This window comes from Cololabis saira, chromosome 16 (assembly GCF_033807715.1).
Source record: "Cololabis saira isolate AMF1-May2022 chromosome 16, fColSai1.1, whole genome shotgun sequence".
NCBI lineage: Eukaryota > Metazoa > Chordata > Actinopteri > Beloniformes > Belonidae > Cololabis > Cololabis saira.
Window position 1 is genome coordinate 37,438,256 of NC_084602.1, and position 20,484 is coordinate 37,458,739.

Genomic DNA, 20,484 nt, shown 5'->3' on the forward strand with positions numbered 1-20,484 from the left:
TAACTCAAGCTTAACACAAAATGGACCGGGACTTGGAACAACAATCCATGCGAAACATGAGCTTTAAATGTATTTTAAAATCAAACTAGTCTTCGGTGCAGAGGAACTTCCTCGAGGATTTTTTGTAATCAAGTTACTCAAGGAATAGTCGCAGCCTTAAACCTAAACCAACCCACAAAGAATAAAACTTTCACATAAGACAGGAAGTAAAGCAACTACTAAAGACAAAAAGGCCAAGACAGAAGAATATAGTTGAGACTCGTCTAGAAAAACTTAAAATATGAGCAAAACAAGTCCCCTGAAACCACTGCATCGAGTATGAATGTAGCGTGTTTGAAATTGTGGCTCTCTGCCACCACAGCAAGGTAGTAGCACTATTCTGCAACCTGAGCATCTGACGATAATAGTACTAACAAGAGCAATCATTTATGCTGGGCTCTATGTTAACGTTTTTACCTTTATACCTTTATATTATACACTATACGAATTGATTTATCTAAATGTAATATAAAAAAAAAGCCTTCAGAAAAAGGTCCAGTGTGCAACTGACTCGTCTGCCTCGTATCTTCGTCTTCAAGTTAGAAGAACGGCGGTTTCTTCTTCTTCTGACTTCTGTGACTTAAAGCCATTTAAGTCTGGCTTGTGTGAGTAGTTCAGCCCGAGGCCATGTAAAATCTCTCTGCGACTTGTGTAACAGCATAAGTACAAGTCTGGCTTTCAGCAGTTTGTGAGCGTGACATTTGATCAAAGATTTGGCCGAGACGTTTGTCATTGATTTGTGCGAGGAATTCTCACATTGAAGAAACAGTCGACTGTCAGTGTTGTGGGTAAACTGCTGTGATTCCCATCCTGACTTCCATCAAACTTGGATCATGAGTGGTTTGGCTTGTCAAATATTTTGATTTACTCAGAGCCAGGAACAGAATGTTTGTCTTCGCTGCAAGTCGGTCTTAACAGTTCACAAACGTCTGATAGATGATATTATGGGCAGGGGATCATGGGAATGTTTTCCCCCCTGTGTTAGATTAGTTTTAAGGGGCTGAGCAAACTCACCAAGGGCATTCAGGTACTTGTGCAGCAGCCAAACAAGTCTACTATTACAGCCCGTAATTCGTTTACCGCTGTATCCCGCTGACAGCAGAGAAATGAAAACTTTTCAAAATACAACTTTTATTGGAGTGGGTTTTGCCAAGTGTGGCACAGATGAAGATACTTCCTCACGACAACCACTTCCCAACATCACGACACGCCAGATGGAATCCACAACAGATTCTGAGACCAAAAGTGGTGTTTCTGCTGGTGAAGCACTCTGCCCACCAGTTTGTACTCAGTCGACCTCTTCCCACCGGTATCTGGTGTTTTTAGTTTAGACTGACGGAGCTAAAAAGTGCAAAAGTTTGAAATTATTTTGCTGCCTTAAAGCCAAGACTCCAGATGTTGCAACAGTCTAAGATCGTGTGACAAAATCTTACTCGCTTACTCGCTTTCTTTGCTCAGGAAGTCCAAAAGAAAGTTTCTGCAACCCAACTCTGAATTTGTAATGTAATGTACTTTATTTATATAGCACTTTACATCAGCCTTTTGGTTTTGCCAAAGTCTTTACAACAAGTAATGAATAAAAAAAAGGATAAATAAGGATACAGTAATCCCTCGTTTTTCGTGGGGGTTACGTTCCAAAAAGAACCCGTGATAGTTGAAATCTGTGAAGTAGTAACCTTTATATTTTTTTTTACAATTATTATACAAAGCTTCTAGTTGCGGAGATCAGCGAACCGAGTAACTGGATCTGAACGGGAGAATCGATGCAGGACGTTTTGTCGACATTATGGGTTTTGGAGAAAATTTGCAAACTTAAATTTGGCGAGCTGTTTTACGTACATGTACATGTACTAGGAATGGGTGATATTTTACCGTTCACGATAAACCGTCAAAAAAATTCCTCACGATAAGAATTTGTCATCTCGCGGTAAAAACTATAAATTCCTGTTGATGATGTTTTTGTGTAAAGATGATTTATGGTTCTGCGTTAAATCCACGCACAACGTACGTGAAGGAAGGAAGGAAGGAAGGAAGGAAGGAAGGAAGGAAGGAAGGAAGGAGAGAGCAGGAGGAAAGAAGGAAGGAAGGGAAAAAAAGAGGAAGGAAGGAAGGAAGGAAGGAAGGAAGGAAGGAAGGAAGGAAGGAAGGAAGGAAGGAAGGAAGGAAGGAAGGAAGGAGAGGAGAGAGCAGGAGGAAAGAAGGAAGGAAGGGAAAAAAAGAGGAAGGAAGGAAGGAAGGAAGGAAGGAAGGAAGGAAGGAAGGAAGGAAGGAAGGAAGGAAGGAAGGAAGGAAGGAAGGAAGGAAAAGAGAAAACAAGGAAAGGAGGAAGGAAGGGAAGAAGGAAGGAAATGAGCCTGCCTGAAAGAAAGAAAGAAAGAAAGAAAGAAAGAAAGAAAGAAAGAAAGAAAGAAAGAAAGAAAGAAAGAAAGAAAGGATAAATTCCCGTTGATACGTTTTTGTGTAACAAACATGGCGGATCTGAGAGCGAGATAGATTTATAGTTAAAAAGATGGAGTTGAATTGGTATTTTTTTTATCGTCATTTTTATCGTTATCGGGATAAATGCCAGAAATTATCGTGATACATTTTTTAGTCCATACCCCCCATCCCTAACATGTACATATTGAACCATATCCTTATTGACACACAGGAAGTGAAGAAGCGGGGAGACTGTTTAGCCAATCAGAATGCAGAACACGATGCACAATGCAAATCCGTGAAGCAGCGGATTTGTGTTAAAAGCCGTCTTAAATAGGTGGGTTTTAAGCCAGATTTAAAAATGCTGAGGTCAGAAATAAGCCATAACTCAGCGGGGAGCTTATTCCACAGCCTGAGAGGGGGGGCAACGGAGAAGGCCCGGTCCCCTCAATCTGGTCTTACTCTTGATGTTTCACATCATAATCATAAAATGTCCAGAGATGGGTAGAGGAGCCAAAATTTGTACTCAAGTAAAAGTACTGTTACTTCAGAATAATATGACTCAAGTAGAAGTAAAAAGTAGTCATCCAAATAATTACTTGAGTAAAAGTAAAAAAGTACTTGGTGAAAAAACTACTCAAGTACTGAGTAACTGTTGAGTAACGTCTGATTTATTTTTTAACACAACCATTCAAATAGACAAAAGTACAAAATAATCATCTTCAGGCAAATTTAATCAATAAAATAAATTAAAATTAATAAAAAATAGTTTAAATTAAAATAATCTTAAAGTAAATTCAAGTACTTTAATAAATAATAAAATAATAACTTAAGAAATTAAGCACAAGTTTCACAAAATTTCAAGCCTTTGTACTTTTCTTTTTTAACCAGGCAGAACTAGAACAAACATGAACTCATAGAAACTCTGTGTGTGTTTGAGTCTGTGTAAATGTGACAAAACATGCAAAAACAAACATTTTTCCCAAAGAATCACCCAGTGATGTCATGAGATTGACGCGTACGTGGATAAAAGGGATAAAAGAAAAGTAACAGCTCAACGTAGCCTAATGTAGCGGAGTAAGAGGAACAGTTTCTTTTTCACAAATCTACTCAAGTAAAAGTAAAAAGTATAGTGATTCAAAACTACTCCTAAAAGTACAACATTTCCCAAAACTTACTCAAGTAAATGTAACGGAGTAAATGTAACTTGTTACCTCTGGAAATGTCTGACAATAATAGTCTCCAAAAAACTTAAATATGAATGAATTCTGTTTGGATAACACCTGAAGTGACGTGTATTTATCGCCTGCGGCTCGATGGTGTTGGTGTGAAGGTGAAGGTTCCTGAGGGGTCTTGACCCCCATTTGTCCAGCCATTCCTCAGATATTTCCTTCTGCAGAGTTGAGAAAAGGCTCCACAGGACAGCGGAGCGCTGACATATTGGAAAGGTCAACGCATGCACAAACTTCAAAAGGAACATTAATAAATTTAGTGGCTAGTTAAGCAAGTTAAGAACTCACCGTCATCTGTTTTGTTCATCTGTCACGCTTCATTTATGAAGCATATCGTGTGCCTTGAGAGAAATAGACAAAGAACAAAAAAACAACCAACTCTGGGTCAAAATGCAGAGCGTTGCTCTGCTTGTCATGGAAACATGACACTCTACCAACACTCGGTGTGGTTACATGTGCATCTAAATCCAGCTATTGGCAACAATCTAGCTAAGGATTAAACGTGAGTTTCCCAGAAATCCAGGTAAACGGAGACGAGAAGACAATCGATTATTGAGTGAGGTGCGTTCCACTCCGTGACGCTAGGTGGCGCCAGAGACGTTCAATATACGAGACAGCCCACTACGGTTGTGTTTCCTGTATCTGTGTCACGTGACTGCCACGCCCCCTTAGGAGACCGGAAGTAGGTCCTGAGTCTATTGAGTCCTATGGGAAAAGTGAATGTGAGCACAGATTATTACCAATTCCTTCGCCCCATAGTAACCTAAGTAAATATGGGACCCATTTTTCAAAAGCCACAAACCTTCTGAACATTCTGACACCAAAATGGCAATTTTCAGACCGACAGATTAGGAGAAAATGAACTTTGTTTGAGACCTGTCTCTGTCTGAGCAACACACTCTCGCCAGATTTGGCTCTCATCGTTTTCCCATCGGATAAAATGAAGTTTAAAACTAAAATAAAACTTGCTTCTTTGGTTAATAATACTGTTATTTTTATTATTTAAGTCTTTTTGGAAGAAAGTTGTACTGTATCTAGTGTTGTATGTTCCAAAACGATGTGGGGAGAGGGGCGGCCACGCCCACTTAGGAGACAGGAAGTGTATACCATTTCATACCATTGGCAGTAACGGTAATGCGCTATCTTCTGTATCGAGGATCTTTGGTGGCGCCACACACTTTTGCATTCTAGTTCTTTTTTGTTCGTATTCTTCTTCTACCGTTTTGATATTCTGGCTTTCGCGGTGTCGTCACTTCCAGGAGGGGGAGTCCCGGCGCGGCTAAGCGTGGGTTGCGTATACATGCAGGAATAACTCGGATTAGGACGTATCATCTGGCACTAAAAGCTCGATCTCAAGAGCTTCAGTTCGGTTCCACTACAACCAGCTAAAATGTAAACACGGCTTTTAAAACTCCGATATCAGTCGGATTAAGGCAACGATTCGACTTTCTGTTAGTGCATATAAACCAGGGGTCGGCAACCTGCAGCTCTTTAGCGCCGCCCTAGTGGCTCCCTGGAGCTTTTTCAAAAATGTTTGACCTTTTTTTCTTTTTTTTCTTCCTTTTTCCTTTCCTTTTTAATTTCGACTTTTTCCTCTACATTTCGACTTTTTTTCGACATTGTATTTCAACATTAATCTCAACATTTCAACTTTTTTCTCGAAAATTTTGACTTTTTCTTGACATTTCGACTTTTTTCTCGAGATTGTACTTCAACATTAATCCCGACATTTCGACTTTTTTGTCGATATTTCGACTTTTTTCCTTGACATTTCGACTTTTTTCTCGACATTTCGACTTTTTTCTCGAGTTTGTACTTCAACATTAATCTCGACATTTCAACTTTTTTGTCGATATCTCGACTTTTTTCTCGACACTTTCTGACTTTTTTATCGACATTTCAACTTTTTTCTCGAAATTTTGACTTTTTTCCTCAACATTTCGACTTTTTCTCGACATTTCGACTATTTTCCTCGACATTTCGACTTCTTTCTCGACATTTTGACTTTTTTCTCGACATTTGCCTTCATACTAAGGCTTATACAAGACTTTTTATTTTTTGCGGCTCCAGACATATTCGTTTTTTTGTGTTTTTGGTCCAATATGGCTCTTTCCACATGTTGTGTTGCCGACCCCTGATATAAACGTAGTGACTGAGATCGACCAATGACAGCGCTGACAGTGTGTCATGTGGCTTTTGGCGCAGCATTTGGGTCTGAATGAAAACGACCCTCGGGAATGTGGATGTTTAGTCAGACGGAGATAAAAACTCTTCTTTTGTGACCTCACATGTGTTTCCTTTATGTCGATACCAGATTTACTCCGACAAACCTCGTAGTTGTAGTCGGGTTGGTCAGGAAGGGGTTAAGAGAATCAGCAGAACAGAGGGGGCAATAATCCAACTCCTGACCAAAGTTATTCCTGTTTCCCATCAGTTCAGTCACATTTCTTACAACCTGAATAAATCCATCTCTTGCCAGGTAAAAAGAAAAAAGGCAGATTCAAACTTATTGTTTCAATATAAAGTATAAAAGTTAGGTGTTCGCAGGGGAACCCTTAAATATTTCAGCGAGGGCCGTCCGTGTCGGCATCTGGAACCCATGAAACCGGCCTGTTCTCGTACCGGTAGTTGTACGAAAGTTTGGTTTGTACAGGACTGTCTCAGAAAATTAGAATATTGAGATAAAGTTCTTTATTTTCTGTAATGCAATTAAAAAAACAAAAATGTCCTACATTCTGGATTCATTAAAAATCAACTGAAATATTGCAAGCCTTTTATTATTTTAATATTGCCGATCATGGCTTACAGCTTAAGAAAACTCAAATATCTTATTATTATTATTATTTTATTATATTATTATTTTAATTTTTATTTATTTATCTTATTTTGTTTTTTTTATTTTTATTTTTTAATTTTTTTTGTTGCTGCTGTTTTGCGTGTCCTGTATTTTAGTTTATTACTTTATTTTTCCTATTATTATTGTCTTCAGTCAGAGTTTCATTGGTAATCGGTACTTACTTTCGGACCTGTTTATAATTACGCATTTTGCAGTGTGTGTGTTTTGGGGTGTTTGTTATGTTAAGTTTTGTGTCCTTATTTATTTTATTGATTTATTTTTTTTAATTTAATTTATTTATTTATTTTTTATTTTTTTTGTGTGTGTATGGTAAAATATAAAACGGGGTATTCTGTCGAACCCTTTAAAAGAAATGTTTATTGTGTAATATAATTTACATGGATTACCCAATAAAGAAACATGTTTAAAAAAAAAAACTCAAATATCCTATCTCAAAAAATTAGAATATTCTGGGAATCTTAATCTTAAACTGTAAACCTTAATCAGCAATATTAAAATAATAAAAGGCTTGCAATATTTCAGTTGATTTGTAATGAATCCAGAATGTATGACATTTTTGTTTTTTTAATTGCATTACAGAAAATCACAATATTCTAATTTTCTGAGACAGTCCTGTATCTTTGCAGAGCCGGTTGTGTAGATTTTCCAGCTTTTGACATCAATAAAACTCAAGAAAAGGAGGAATGCAGGAGTGTAACGTGGCTTCATAGGTGGAGGTGGTGGTTTTGTGAGTGTTTTTAGGGATCCAACGAGCAGAAACGGTTCTCAGAAGAGCCGGAGACGACTGGCACGTTAATCAAACAACGGTTTAATTTTTCCGTCCGTTGGAAAGCGGCTCTGAATGTTTCTCGTGATGACTGGAAACTATGTCGGGGCGAGCTGACGTTGCTTTTCTGTTCTGGGCCTGCGAACATGGCTGAGCCCCCGGATCATTAACGCCGCGCCGTCGTCCCACGTTCCCCCCCGTTCCAGCCAAGGATGCTGCCGGAGGATTGTGGGTACGGAGACGGTGTGGGTGCAGCGCGTTTTCATGCGTCGGGAATCAAAGGCCGCCATTGTTGCAACGAGAAGCAGATGTTAGTGAGGAATTCTCCTGACTGCAGCAGTTTTTTTTTCTTTCTTCATGCCTGAGCTCTGAGCGCTGCCTCCGTCCACTTCCCTCCCTCCCTCCCTCGTTCCCTCGCTCTCCGCTGTGTAAATCTCTTCTTTTTCCCGTGCTTTGACAGCCGCTGTACCTGAGGCTAAGCCGGCGTGGCGACAGCCTCCGTCGGGAGCGGAGGAAGTTTCTCTGAACCTTATCTAAACCTCTCTGGTGTCGGCGGAGGGAGGGAACGAGGGAACGAGGGAGGAGAGGTGCAGCGGTGACAGAGGTCTGAGCATCCCTGTCTCTGCTGTCACGCTCCACTCCAGTCTGCCACGTTGACAGAATCCGGGCTGAAAGGCCGGAGGAAGCCGGGCCCGCTGCTCTTTGACATTTAGACATTTATTATTCTTTATTTCATTCATTAATCAAAATCATAATGAGAATGAGAATCAGAATCACGTTTATTTGGCTAAGTCAGGTCAGACAAGACATGAAATTTGACTCAGTTATTTTCGCTCACTGTACAGTAAATAGGCAATAGGCTCTTATTAACATATATGGGTCAATGACGAATAAGGATTTTCAACAGGTCAATTTTTTGAGTTTTTGGTCAAGATAAAGTGGCACTAGCCTTAAAAAAGGTCATGTGTCCGGCCCGCTCGGTGGCGCAGTGGGTTAAGCAGCGGGCCATATACTGAGGCTACAGTCCTCCTCCTGCAGCGGTCGTGGGTTCGAATCCAGCCCGCGCACCTTTGCTGCGTGTCTTCCCTGTTCTTTCTCTACCCCTTTCCAATCTGCATCTCCAATAAAGGGCCACTAGAGCCCAAAAAAACCTTAAAAAAAAAAAAAAAAAAAAAAAAAAAAAGGTCATGTGGTGCAACCATGATTCATATTAAAATAAATTAATTTCCTTAACAAAGTTTTCAGTATTATACAAAAATGGTTGTGTTTTTAATGGTCTCGCCACATGATATTTCATAAAATGGACATAATCAGTCAAACTTTGTTCGTATATTATGATGGAAATACAAATACAAATGTTTTGCAATCTTACACACTACAAGACACTTCAGAAATCATGCCAGATAGAAGAAGATTGATTTAGAAACATTTAGAGTGATTCCAAAACAAGATTTCAAAACAAGAGTCCTGGTGCTTAAAACAACAACAAAATCCCAAATAACTAGTATTTTTTGTAAAATTCAAATGAGTCCATATGTGGGACAGGTCGGTCATATATATTGTATTTTCTTATCCATTTAAACCTTTTTTGAATTGAAAAAACATCTGTTTTTCAGAAAATATAGGCGTCACGTCATTGACCCATATACAATTTTTAAAAAGTGATAGGTGCAGCAGTATGAGGTACACATGATTATTGATTAAAAGAAATTAAAAGAAAACAACAAAAAACAGTTCAATATAATTACAACAAATCTCTTTCCTTGAATGAAAGGGAACAGAAAGAGGGATAAGCTTATTTCATCTTTCCCTTTTTCCTAAGAAATCAAATTTCAATTAATGTAATAATAAAAAAAACTAATTATGCAATTTAAAAAAAACACTTTCCAATAAACGTCATTTAAAAAAACTAACAAAAAACAAAACCAAAACGACAAAAAAGTTATAAAATAACACAAAATAGCTGTCGTATATATAGTCGCACTCTTTTTTGATTCAAAGAAAAAAATATGACAATGGTGCTAAAAAGAGAGAGAGAAAAAAGAAAACCCACCTTAACTTAACAATTATCATGATATTTCTTCATCAAACTAGCTTTTATTATTCTTTTAAATGTAATGTTTGATTTGCATTCTTTGGCTTCTGTATCCAGATTGTTCCATAAACTGACACCTTTTACAGAAACACAACGTTCCATCAATTATGTTCTGAATTTAGTTTTTTAAAGAGGCTTCTGGTTTTTGTGCTGGTGTTGCTGCAGACGGACCTCAGCGTTGCACCGTTTCATCATCCTGCACTCTCAAATAGTGTTTAAGAGAAACCACCTTCCTATTTCACGGGTGACGTCCCTCCTCTGCAGTGACGCCTCATTTACAGACTAGACATGACACATAAGACCTTCAAACCTGCGACGGTCCGTTCAGTCATCCCTGAATTACGCAAGAGTCCACTTTTACCATCCAGGGATCGTGTAAATGCGGCGCTGCCAGGGCGTTTCTGTGGGGGGGGGACGAAGGCGTGAAGGTTTCCATGTTCTGAGATCACCAGCTCCACAAATACCTTTTCAATTTGTTTCCAAATGTTTGTGGTCGTAAGAAAAAAGCCGGTTACGAGATTTCTCACAGCAGGTCCAACGAGACGGGCCTCAGTCTCCAGGCTGTTGTCCTCAGGAGAAAATTAGAATATTGTGATAAAGTTCTTTAATTTCTGTAATGCAATTAAAAAAACAAAAATGTCATACATTCTGGATTCATTACAAACCAACTGAAATATTGCAAGTCTTTTATTATTTTAATATTGCTGATTATGGTTTACAGTTTAAGATTAAGATTCCCAGAATATTCTAATTTTTTGAGATAGGATATTTGAGTTTTCTTAAGCTGTAAGCCATGATCAGCAATATTAAAATAATAAAAGGCTTACAATAATTCAGTTGATTTGTAATGAATCCAGAATGTATGACATTTTAGTTTTTGTAATTGCATTACAGAAAATCACAATATTCTAATTTTCTGAGACAGTCCTGTATTATTAAACTTGTCATTATCGGACAGATATTTAATCCCAATTAACTGGATGACAATATCACAAACTCTTCCACGATAAGATTTAAACCGAATGGATTCAGGAAATCAATATGAGACATTATTGTATGTTAATCTAAAAGTAATCCCTTAAATTCACATCAGATTGCAGTAAATAACTAAATTCTCATTTCACATTTTTATTCCTTGGTTAATCTAGATCAGGGGTCGGTAACCCAAAATGTTTTAGAGCCATATTGGACCAAAAACACAAAAAACAAATATGTCTGGAGCCGCAAAAAATGAAAAGTCTTATAAGCCTTAGAATGAAGGCAACACATGTTGCATCTATCTATATTAGTTAAAACTGTTAAAACAGTTTTTTTCATTATGCACTTCGAGAAAAAAGTCGAAATGTCGAGAAAAAAAAGTCGAAATGTCGAGAAAAAAGTCGAAATTTTGAGACAAAAGTCGAAATATCGAGATTAAAAAGGAAAGGAAAAAGTAAGAAAAAGAGAAAAAAGGAAAAAAGAAGAAAAAAAAGAAAAAAAGATTAAAAAAAGAAGAAGAAAAAAGGTCATACATTTTTTTTAAAGCTCCCGGAGCCACTAGCTCTAGAGCCGCGGGTTGGCGACTCCTGATCTAGACAGTTAAAGACAGTAACTAGAGAGTAAAAGGAAGAAATAAAAGGAAAACAGACCACAAAAAGCCTCTTATTAGCATGTATTCATTAGTAATTCATGTGCACACGTCTGATTGATAGTTTCATCTCGTATCGATGTCAGCGGATCGTTTATCGTTAACTAGATGTTTATCGAGGCTACAGTGTTACGTATTAAACATGTTGTAGGGGTGGGGGGGCGGGTTTAAGCGATGACGTACAAAAGCAGCCAAGAATGTTTAAAACCACCAAACCAGGCTGCAGGATCGCTAACGGGAGCTTGGATCAATACGTTTTACTGTTAAACTACAGATTTTCAATCTTCTGTGCCAATTCCAGGTAGGGCTGGGCAATATGGACCAAAAGTCATATCTCAATATTTTCTAGCTGAATGGCGATACTCGATATATATCGATAATTTTTCTGTGCCATTATTGGGGTTTCCCCCAAAAGATTATAGCATAGCATCTCTGTTAGCATCTCTGTTAGCATCTCTGTTAGCTTCATCTTTTTCTGAGGCAAAACCTTAAAAAAACTGTCAGTTTTAATACAAAGCCTCGTGCCAAAGGTCTGCACAATATCAAAATGTATAAAACAAATGAAATAAAAATAAACTGCCTGCATGTATAGAATAAAATAAAACAAATATCCCTTTCCTGCATAACAATTAAATTAAAATACACTGTGCAATTAATACAATGTAGACAGTAACAGGCAGACTTTTCCACTGAGGTTGACAGTTGTGCAAATAACAAAACATTTGCGCAAATCTCAAATAAAACATTCAAGTCAATTTGTCATAAAATAAGCTATATCAAAATCATTAAAAAAAAAAAAAAAAAATTAAATTTTTTTTTAAATCGATATAAACGATATTTTCTCGTACCATATCGCGTTTGAAAATATATCGATATATATTAAAATCTCGATATATCGCCCAGCCCCAATTCCAGGTTCTGATTTCCTCAAAGGTCTGACCTGGTGGTCTAACTGGTCTAACTGGGATCAGTCTGAATAGATGAACCGGATCAACGATGCGGCTCCTGCCTTTGTTTTTAGCCTCTTTAGCCTCGTGAGCTTCATAATAGAAGGCGTTTTTAGATGATATCCTGCTATTATCGCCTGTTTAACATGTGTTGGGCCATATAAACGTGAGGCGTGTTGTTTAACGCCCCGGGCCTGAAGGCGAGTAGGGAATCATTATCTGCATAACATAACGTAAGACGTGTGGGCGTGTAGGAGGACGTATCGTCTCTGCATCAGACACGTGTCATTTCAAAATAAGGCTTTTCTCCATAATTTTTTTGTCAATTAATCTAATGATTATTTTTTTTAATTAATCTTATGATGATTGTCTTTCCCACTTTTTCAAACTTCTTTGTGTTAAATGCCAACAAATAATACATTGTACCATTCTCACAACTTTTTACTTTTAAATCTGAAAAAATAAAATACATTTCATACATAAACCAAAGCAAAAGTGTTGTAGAGCATCATTTGGTTTATTCAGAACAACCTTAAACTTATTCAAAGCCCAAAAAGTGCAAACACAATTTAAGACGTCACTTTGTGTAAAAGTCCGTAATTGACTGGCTGGTTTTCCATCACCAGCGTTAATCACTGCACAATTCACGTTGAATATGTTCGTTTTTTAAGCCTAAATGATCTTTTACCAGCTGACAGCACAAAGTCGGATGTATATTTGCTCAATATATATTGACAGACAACATAAACAATAAAATTCAGATTCAGATTCAGAAAACTTTATTCATCCCCGAGGGGCAATTGCAGGACAACTGAGCAGCAAGACGTTGAAAATAAAATAGAATAAAAATGAACAGGGCATGTCTCCTTATGTACAAAAAAATATATAAATATACGAATGTCAAAAAAATCTACAACAGAGTGACTGTAGTGGTATAAGTGAAAATATAATAAAATATCAATATTGCTTATCGATTTGTCTTTTACACCAGAAAATGATCGAGCCCCTGCTTCCAGGTGAAACTATAAAATAACAAACTACTTTTAACGCGTTTACAGTCACATAATTATGAGGTAAATGCTTATATTGTTGTTATGTCGCTGCCACAGAACCACAGAATGTTTTCTGCTGAAACACACGGCGGTCTTGATGTTCTGCTACGTTATTTAGATATTAGAGAGCATCCAAAGAAACATATTGTTGGTTTTCTCCCTGAAAAAGTCCCAAACTTGATGCTCGATCCAGGTTTTAAGAGGTAAAAGTTCTATTATATTGTTGTTTGCTCCTCGTACTCGCTGTAGCAGGGTGTCGTGCACATGCGGCGTGCAAAACGCATCAACGCTCTCCATGCAAGTGGACGTTTTTACGTAATCGATTACGTCGACGAGTCACTGCAGCTCTATTTCACAACCAGGACGGATGAACATCGGGCTGAGCCTACAAACTGTTTTGTTTTTATTCCTTTTTCCTGTTTTTCCCGTTATTTTGGTAGAAACGTAGCTTGATTTACTGAGTTTCTGAGCTGATGGCATCAGGAATTAGATATTCGTTCACGGGAGACCCCCCCACCCTTCACCAACAGCTAAAATCACTTTTATGTTTTCAATAAAGCACCATTATTTGTGATATTTCCTCCTGTTGTGTGAAGCTGGTGCTGGAGTCTCTAGATCAGACCTGAAAAGATCATCTGATGTCCACTTTGAAGCCAAAGACTTCGTCCAAATCTCACACTTCCTATTGTAAGTGCTTAAACGTGTTCGCACTGATAATTCTGTCGTCTCAAGTAAACTGCAAGTACTCAAGTCCTGAGTGTTTCACTCTTCACACCCTCAATAGTTCCCTCTGCTCCTGCTTTGTCAGACCCATCGTTGGAAAAAGAAGTTTTAGGTTTTAAAAGAGACAGTGCAACTTTAACCGTCCAGATTATAGACACATGGGAAGGAAAATAGGTTCATTTTGTTTGAAATTTACCGATGAAACAAATCCCTCCTCGCCAAAGAACAAGATAGCAATGATGATTTTAGATCCGGACAGCACCGTACGTTACATGTGTGAGAACACTTGGTGTTTACTTTGTTTTAATCAGTTGTGATAGAGTATCTATGAATGTTTATTATTATTCTTCTTGTGTTCTGTTCTGTTTAAACTGTGCTTTGATAAAAGGCTGTGTTATTTACACGTTTGTCTTTCCTGCTATCGTAAAGCACAGCGAGTGAAACATGGGGACTGGATTATTTCTCTTAGAGAGTATGAGGTAACCAGCAGGCAGCGGTTTTACATTTGCAAACTTTCATCTGATAAAATTACCCCTGACAAAGCCTGCGTTCTGATTTTGGTTGTACGAACGGCTCACGGTCGGGCTGCAGTTGCTCTGCCGGCGGGTGGAAGTGAGGAAGGAAGTGATACCTCCCGGACCGGACGGCTCCAGATGTTGGGCTCATTGACGAGTCTTTCACGTTGCATAGCGATCAAGGGGCCGAATCCCGACCGTCTGTGGATGTGACCCCCTGATGAGCTCGGCATCTGTCAACCCGGGCCTAAACGTCCCCCAGCTCCTCCGGGAGGATACCAAGACGTTCCTAGGCGACTGATTGATGTCCCGTCTCTGAAGACCTGTTTCTCTACATATTTTAACCAGCACTAAACTTTTATTTAGGCCTTGTCTAGAAGTGACTTTTCGTCCAGGCTGGGGATCATATCTGTATCCTCTGTCAGTGCGGTTTTGTAGTCCTACGGAACAGGATTAAAAAACTATTTAATTCTGAGAAAAAAGCCACACGGTGCATCCAAAATGCCGTACTAAACAGTATAAAAAGTATACTTAAGTTTGGCACACTTTTGAGTAAATATCAGTAGTATGCATTAATTCGGACGTACTATTAAGAGCCACATGGCACTTCCTGCTGTTGGGAGGAAGTGACGTGTCACAGCAGCAGTAGCAGCTGTTACCATGGTAACAGCAGCGGTAGCAGCTGTTACCATGGTAACAGCAGCAGTAGCAGCACCGCTCCGCTATTTCCCGTTTATCCTGTCCGAAACAAGATGACATTATATAATATTATTATATACGAATATTATAATATTAATAGTCGACTCTGAGATTAAAGTCGGAATTCTGACAGATAAAAAAAATCTTCCCAAAATTTTTTTTGTTTAAGGCTTCTGAAAAAGTGCCCCAAACACACCGCTTAACCTTTTTAAGATAAATAAATAAATAAAATGCTTCCACGGTTGTAGCTATGACTTGTAGCTGCTGCCGAGCCGACTTTGTTTTGGAAGTACGGATCAGATTTCTGCCAGTTTGGGGATACAAAGTACACTACACTACAAAAAAATAATCCAGTGATTCAAATTTTGATACAAAGCAAGTAAAAACTTTTTCCATTGATGTGAACGAGAGAGACGGCTGTTTTTTCCAACCGGATTAACCGGATGTAGCAACAGAGGATGATTTTTCTGACTGGTCAGTCAGGGACCAATCAGAAGGCTGATAAAGGGTCAATTCTGAGATTAAAGTCAGAATTCTGAGATTAAAGTCAAAATTCAGATTTTTTTTCTCTGAATTTAATGTATTTTCCTTCAGTGGCCTTAATCCTCTTCCTTATGGACCTAATGTTGATTTATTCATTTATTTTTAATGTCTGGGAACATCTCTGGGTCCCTCACATCACGTCTGCTCTCTGGATGAGTGAGTGGAGGAGGGAAGTGATCCGATTATAACGGTTTCACTTCTAATCACCCTCACTGCCGTAAGACGGCTCAGACCGATGTACAACCGGCCACTGGACCGCCCGGACCGGCACTAGAGCACGAGGCAGTCGGCTGGCGTGTTCGTGGGTTTCCTGTGTTAGCCTGCAGGTCCGTTGGTGCAGACGTGTGCAGCAGAGGATCATGGGTCATCAGCAGACTGCTGACTGCGGTGCTGCTAACGACCCGGGTTAATGAGAACCGTCCATCAGCGAGTGTGCAGCAGCAGCAGGACCGTTACTCAAGCACAGCCACACGGGTCCAGCGGTTCTGCTGCCGTTGCTGCTCGGGTTTTGTTGGGTCACACTGATGCCTGTAGAGACGGGCCTGCTGGCTGGACCTAAGTGCAGCGCAGGACATTAGAGGCCCCGTTTACACGTAGCAAAAACGGTGGTGTTTTCATGCGTTTTGGTCGTTCGTTTACACGAAAATGAAGCTCAAAGTCTCCAAAAACCATCATTTCTGAAAACTCCGGCCAAAGTGGAGATTTGCAAAAACTCCGTCTTCACGTTTGCTTGTAAACGGAGGGAAACAGACATTTAGGCTTCAGAACGTCACATTATACGACAGAATGAATCTTCACCAGCATCATGTGTGCGACCTATGTTTACAATTTGTTTGGCCACTGTCAATATTTTGTTGTATTTTACCTGTTTAGTTTATTTTATTGGTCCTTTTCAATTCCCAGTACAGGTGCAATTCGTCTGTGCCAAACAAAAAAAAACAACAATTTTTGGTGTATACACACAAATATATATATATATATATATATATATATATATATATATATATATATATATATATACATATACATTGATATATACAATCTTTATACAATTCTAGTTAATCACCAAGGACCAAAAGGCGTAGACAGAAGCCTAAGCTTATGACGCCTACCCTTTTCACAAAAAAATGTTAGTTTTATAAACTAGTACAGTGTCATACAGTATTTGTATAATCAATAATACAATAGTACATACACATACCTACACATATACAGTACATTCATACATACATACATACACGCATACTGTGTATGCATATATATGTGTATACATACACACACACTTACTCATATATACATACACACATACACATGTCCATAGGTACATGTACATATATGTTTTATATTCTAAAGTCACACTTAAAAGTAACTCCACTCCTCTGTCACTCCAAACGAAAGACTCTCGTTCATCTTGGAAGTAACTGGAAGTTACTCGTGTCATTTGTTGATGTTTTTTTCCAGGATTCTGATTGGCTAGCATGACTTTATCTTCTCGTTACACTGCCCCCTGTAGGTCTGGATGCTCATAGCACCTTAACAGCTATTTATGCAGGTTCGTGTAAATGATGGTATTTTTCAAAACGTAGAGGAGGAAATATCCGTTTTTGTAAATACCCGGCTAAGTGGAAACGTGGCCTTACGTTATTGAGATGTCCCCGAGCAGCAGAGGTTCCTCCGGGTCTAACAGGGTCCAGTTCCTCCGGGTCTAACAGGGTCCAGTTCCTCCGGGTCTAACAGGGTCCGGTTCCTCCGGGTCTAACAGGGTCCGGTTCCTCCAGGTCTAACAGGGCCCGGTTCCTCTGGTCTAACAGCAGAACTCCGGTTCCCCCGGGCCCGGCAGCAGAACTGCAGCTGATCCGTTGATGTCAGCGTGGTCAGTTAATTTCAGGCTTGTTTTCACAGCTGCAGCCTTGTTAAAGCCACAATTGAGTCATTTGAGGCTCCCACAGTCGGGCTCTTTAAGGCGGGTCCGATCTCCATTCCTGTTTCATTAACTATGTGGGTTTAGCAGCTCCAGAACCAAGTTTAATCCTCCGTGAATAAACCTTTATAAAATGCTGATTGTTCTCCACCTTGTTCTGGATCCGTCCCGTCTGGTGTCGATGATTAAGTGCAAACATTCAACCTCAATGTTCAACAGTTTCCGTTACTAGTTTGGCTGAAATACGTTGCCATGACGCCAGGAAGAAAAGTCAAAGTTTGATCTCCGCTGTTTCTTAACTGCGTGTTCTTGGATTCCTTCCCGGGACGCCGGCGTGATTTTAACGATAGCAATCGCAGCGTTTCGGCTGATAAGGTTCGTCTGGTTCTGCTTCTGGGTCTTGTCGAGTAAAGTTTAGGTCCGGCCTGGTTTTCCTGGCGCTGAACTTCCTCGAGGCCCAAACCAGCACCGGAACCAGATTCCTGTTAGTCATCGCCGAGGTTCTTTATTCATGCTGGAACTGTGGTTTTGTTTAGATGGAAAAGGTGTTTTAGGATCAAATTTGGACTTTTTCTCCCATGTGTGTTTGGGTTTTTTATGATTAAAAATGGCCTCAATGGCTCCGGTGACCTCTGCCCTGATAACTGGGAGCTACATGTGGCTACAGGACAGGGACGGTTGCAGTATTTGATAAATCCATCCAAGTCAGGGTTCAAAGGTGGATTTTCTTGCCTTTTATAAGTCGGATATGAACCTCCAAACACGGGTTAACGTGTTCTGGAGTTGTTGATGTTCAGTATTCACAGATATAAACAGGAACTCTGCTTTGTTTTCTTTCATCTACCAAATAATCTATCATGGAAAATAGGGCTGTAGCGAAACACTGATCTCACGATATGATACACGATATTCAGCTCACGATACGATATATATCACGATATTCAGCTCACGATACGATATATATCACGATATTCGGCCAACGATACGGTTTGATGCAATTCGATATAATCTGATACACTTACATAATTTTCTGAAGGATTTAAAAGGTACAAAGAGGTTTTGGTGACATCATGTGATGTTCTATTTACTTGGATTGAATCAATTGAACCGAAAACTAAAAACGTACATGTCTCTGATTGGACAGAGTCTACAGTTTGGAAATGCTGGACAAGATGAATAAAAGATGTGTTGAGAAAAATATGTTCAATTTATTGACAGTTTATACTTAACAAGCCTTTGAAGTAATTAAAGTGCAGTTTTACAATTACTGTAACAATAGAGAGTTATAAAGTGCAGCAAGAGGCCTGTTCTGGGTACATTCTCTGACAGATTTCTTAGCTTGTGACTGAACATGAGGTAGCTCGTCTAGCCTACAGTTAAGTAAACATAGTACCATGGCTTCTCCAAAACATCCAATAATTCAATTCACTGAGAAGAACATTTAAATGTTTAACTTAAAATGTATCCGTCTTAAAGGACTGGGTATCACCAGGTATCTCATGATACGATACTATCACCATATTTTGCCAATGATAATGAAATCACGATACAGCGATTCTGCGATAATCAACATGTTGCAAGACATTTCATCCATGACACATTACGATATCTGTCACTGAAGAAATTATTGACTGCAGTGAATCCATTTCATAAAAATAATTTCTGTCTGCAAATTAACAGAAAAATATAAAAAACTAAATGAATGCAGAAAATACACATTTTAGTGCTTGTATTATCAACTTCTACGTAAATACGGACACATCAGTGCAGCTTAACCAGAATCAAACTGTTTTATGAAAACTGACAAATTTCATTTTATGAAAAATAAACATTTCAGTCAGTGCATTATAGTATAATATTGTAACTATACAAGCTAAAGTTGCAACTTATTTGCATATTTTTTTCATATTATTTACTTAATATGAAATTAACACTAAATATTATTTAAGCCCATGTTACAATAAAGTCATACTAAATTTAGAACCCGTCTGAAACATGATTTATTCTTTTTTTTGGGGCTCTAGTGGCCCTTTATTGAAGTTGCAGACAGCAAGGGGGTAGAGAGAGAGAATGGGGATGACATGCAGCAAAGGTGTGCAGGCCAGGATTCAAACCTGCGACCGCTGCAGGAGGACTGTAGCCTCAGTATATGAGCCGCTTACTTAAACCACTGCGCCGCCGAGCAGCCCAACATGATTTATAATTAAGGGAATAAAATTGATACTCAAATTTGGAATATGGATATATCGAATTGGCCGGCAAAGTATTGCAATATTATTGCCATATGGATATCTTTGCCCACCTCTAATGGTAAACTGGTTGTAGTTCCAGCCTCTAACTCCAGCTCCTGTTTCCTCTCCGCAGTGACGTCAGCTGGGTCCTCATGCTCGGCCCCGCCCCTTCTTTCCCGCCCTCCCAGCCCGCCGCCGTGTTTGTCCCGGGCTGCAGCTGAACCGGACCGCCGCCGCCGCCGCCTGGTGGAGGGGCGTCCGCCGGAGCCCCGTCGCGGGCAGAGAGGCCCGTACCGTCCCAGCCACTCGAAGATGAACAAACTGAGCTTCAACAACAACAAAACCATGCAGGACCGCCGCTGCGTCTGTGTATTTCTGCCCAACGACGACACGCTCAACATCATCGTCAATGTGAGTCTGTTTACTTGGTAGTTTCAGATCTGCATAACGAGTCAACTGATTAAAAAGTTCCTATCTCTAACGAGGCTCCTGAACTCTGGTCGGCAGGTGAAGACTTTGTCCCAGGAACTGTTGGTCCAGGTGTGTGACCTCCTCAGACTGAAGGACTGTCACCTGTTTGGACTCAGCGTCATCCAGAGTAAGTTTAGTTTCATCACTTCTGCCTCCCAACTCGCCTCAGAACCAGTTCTTAAGTCGTTCTCATTCGTAGTCCTTATGTGCATCGGTTCTTGAAGGAACCTCCATCTGATCCTGCATCCAGGTCTTAACACCCCACATCAGTCAGTATGGTTACATTTACATCTAAATCCAGCTATTGGGAACAATCTAGCTCAGGATTAAACTGGAGTTTCCCAGAAA

General features: G+C 39.4%; 1 protein-coding gene across 2 annotated transcripts in view; it reads left to right on the forward strand.

Moving 5' to 3' along the window:
- Nucleotides 1–20,484, forward strand: part of frmd6 (FERM domain containing 6) — a 52,429-nt gene that overhangs the window by 6,842 nt on the left and 25,103 nt on the right. For both annotated transcript variants that reach the window (XM_061743875.1, XM_061743876.1), the window contains exons 2-3: nt 19,799–20,076; nt 20,173–20,263. In XM_061743875.1, the coding sequence (XP_061599859.1) occupies nt 19,978–20,076; nt 20,173–20,263 (190 nt within the window). In that variant the 5' untranslated portion in view covers nt 19,799–19,977. The remainder of the gene's footprint in view (nt 1–19,798; nt 20,077–20,172; nt 20,264–20,484) is intronic.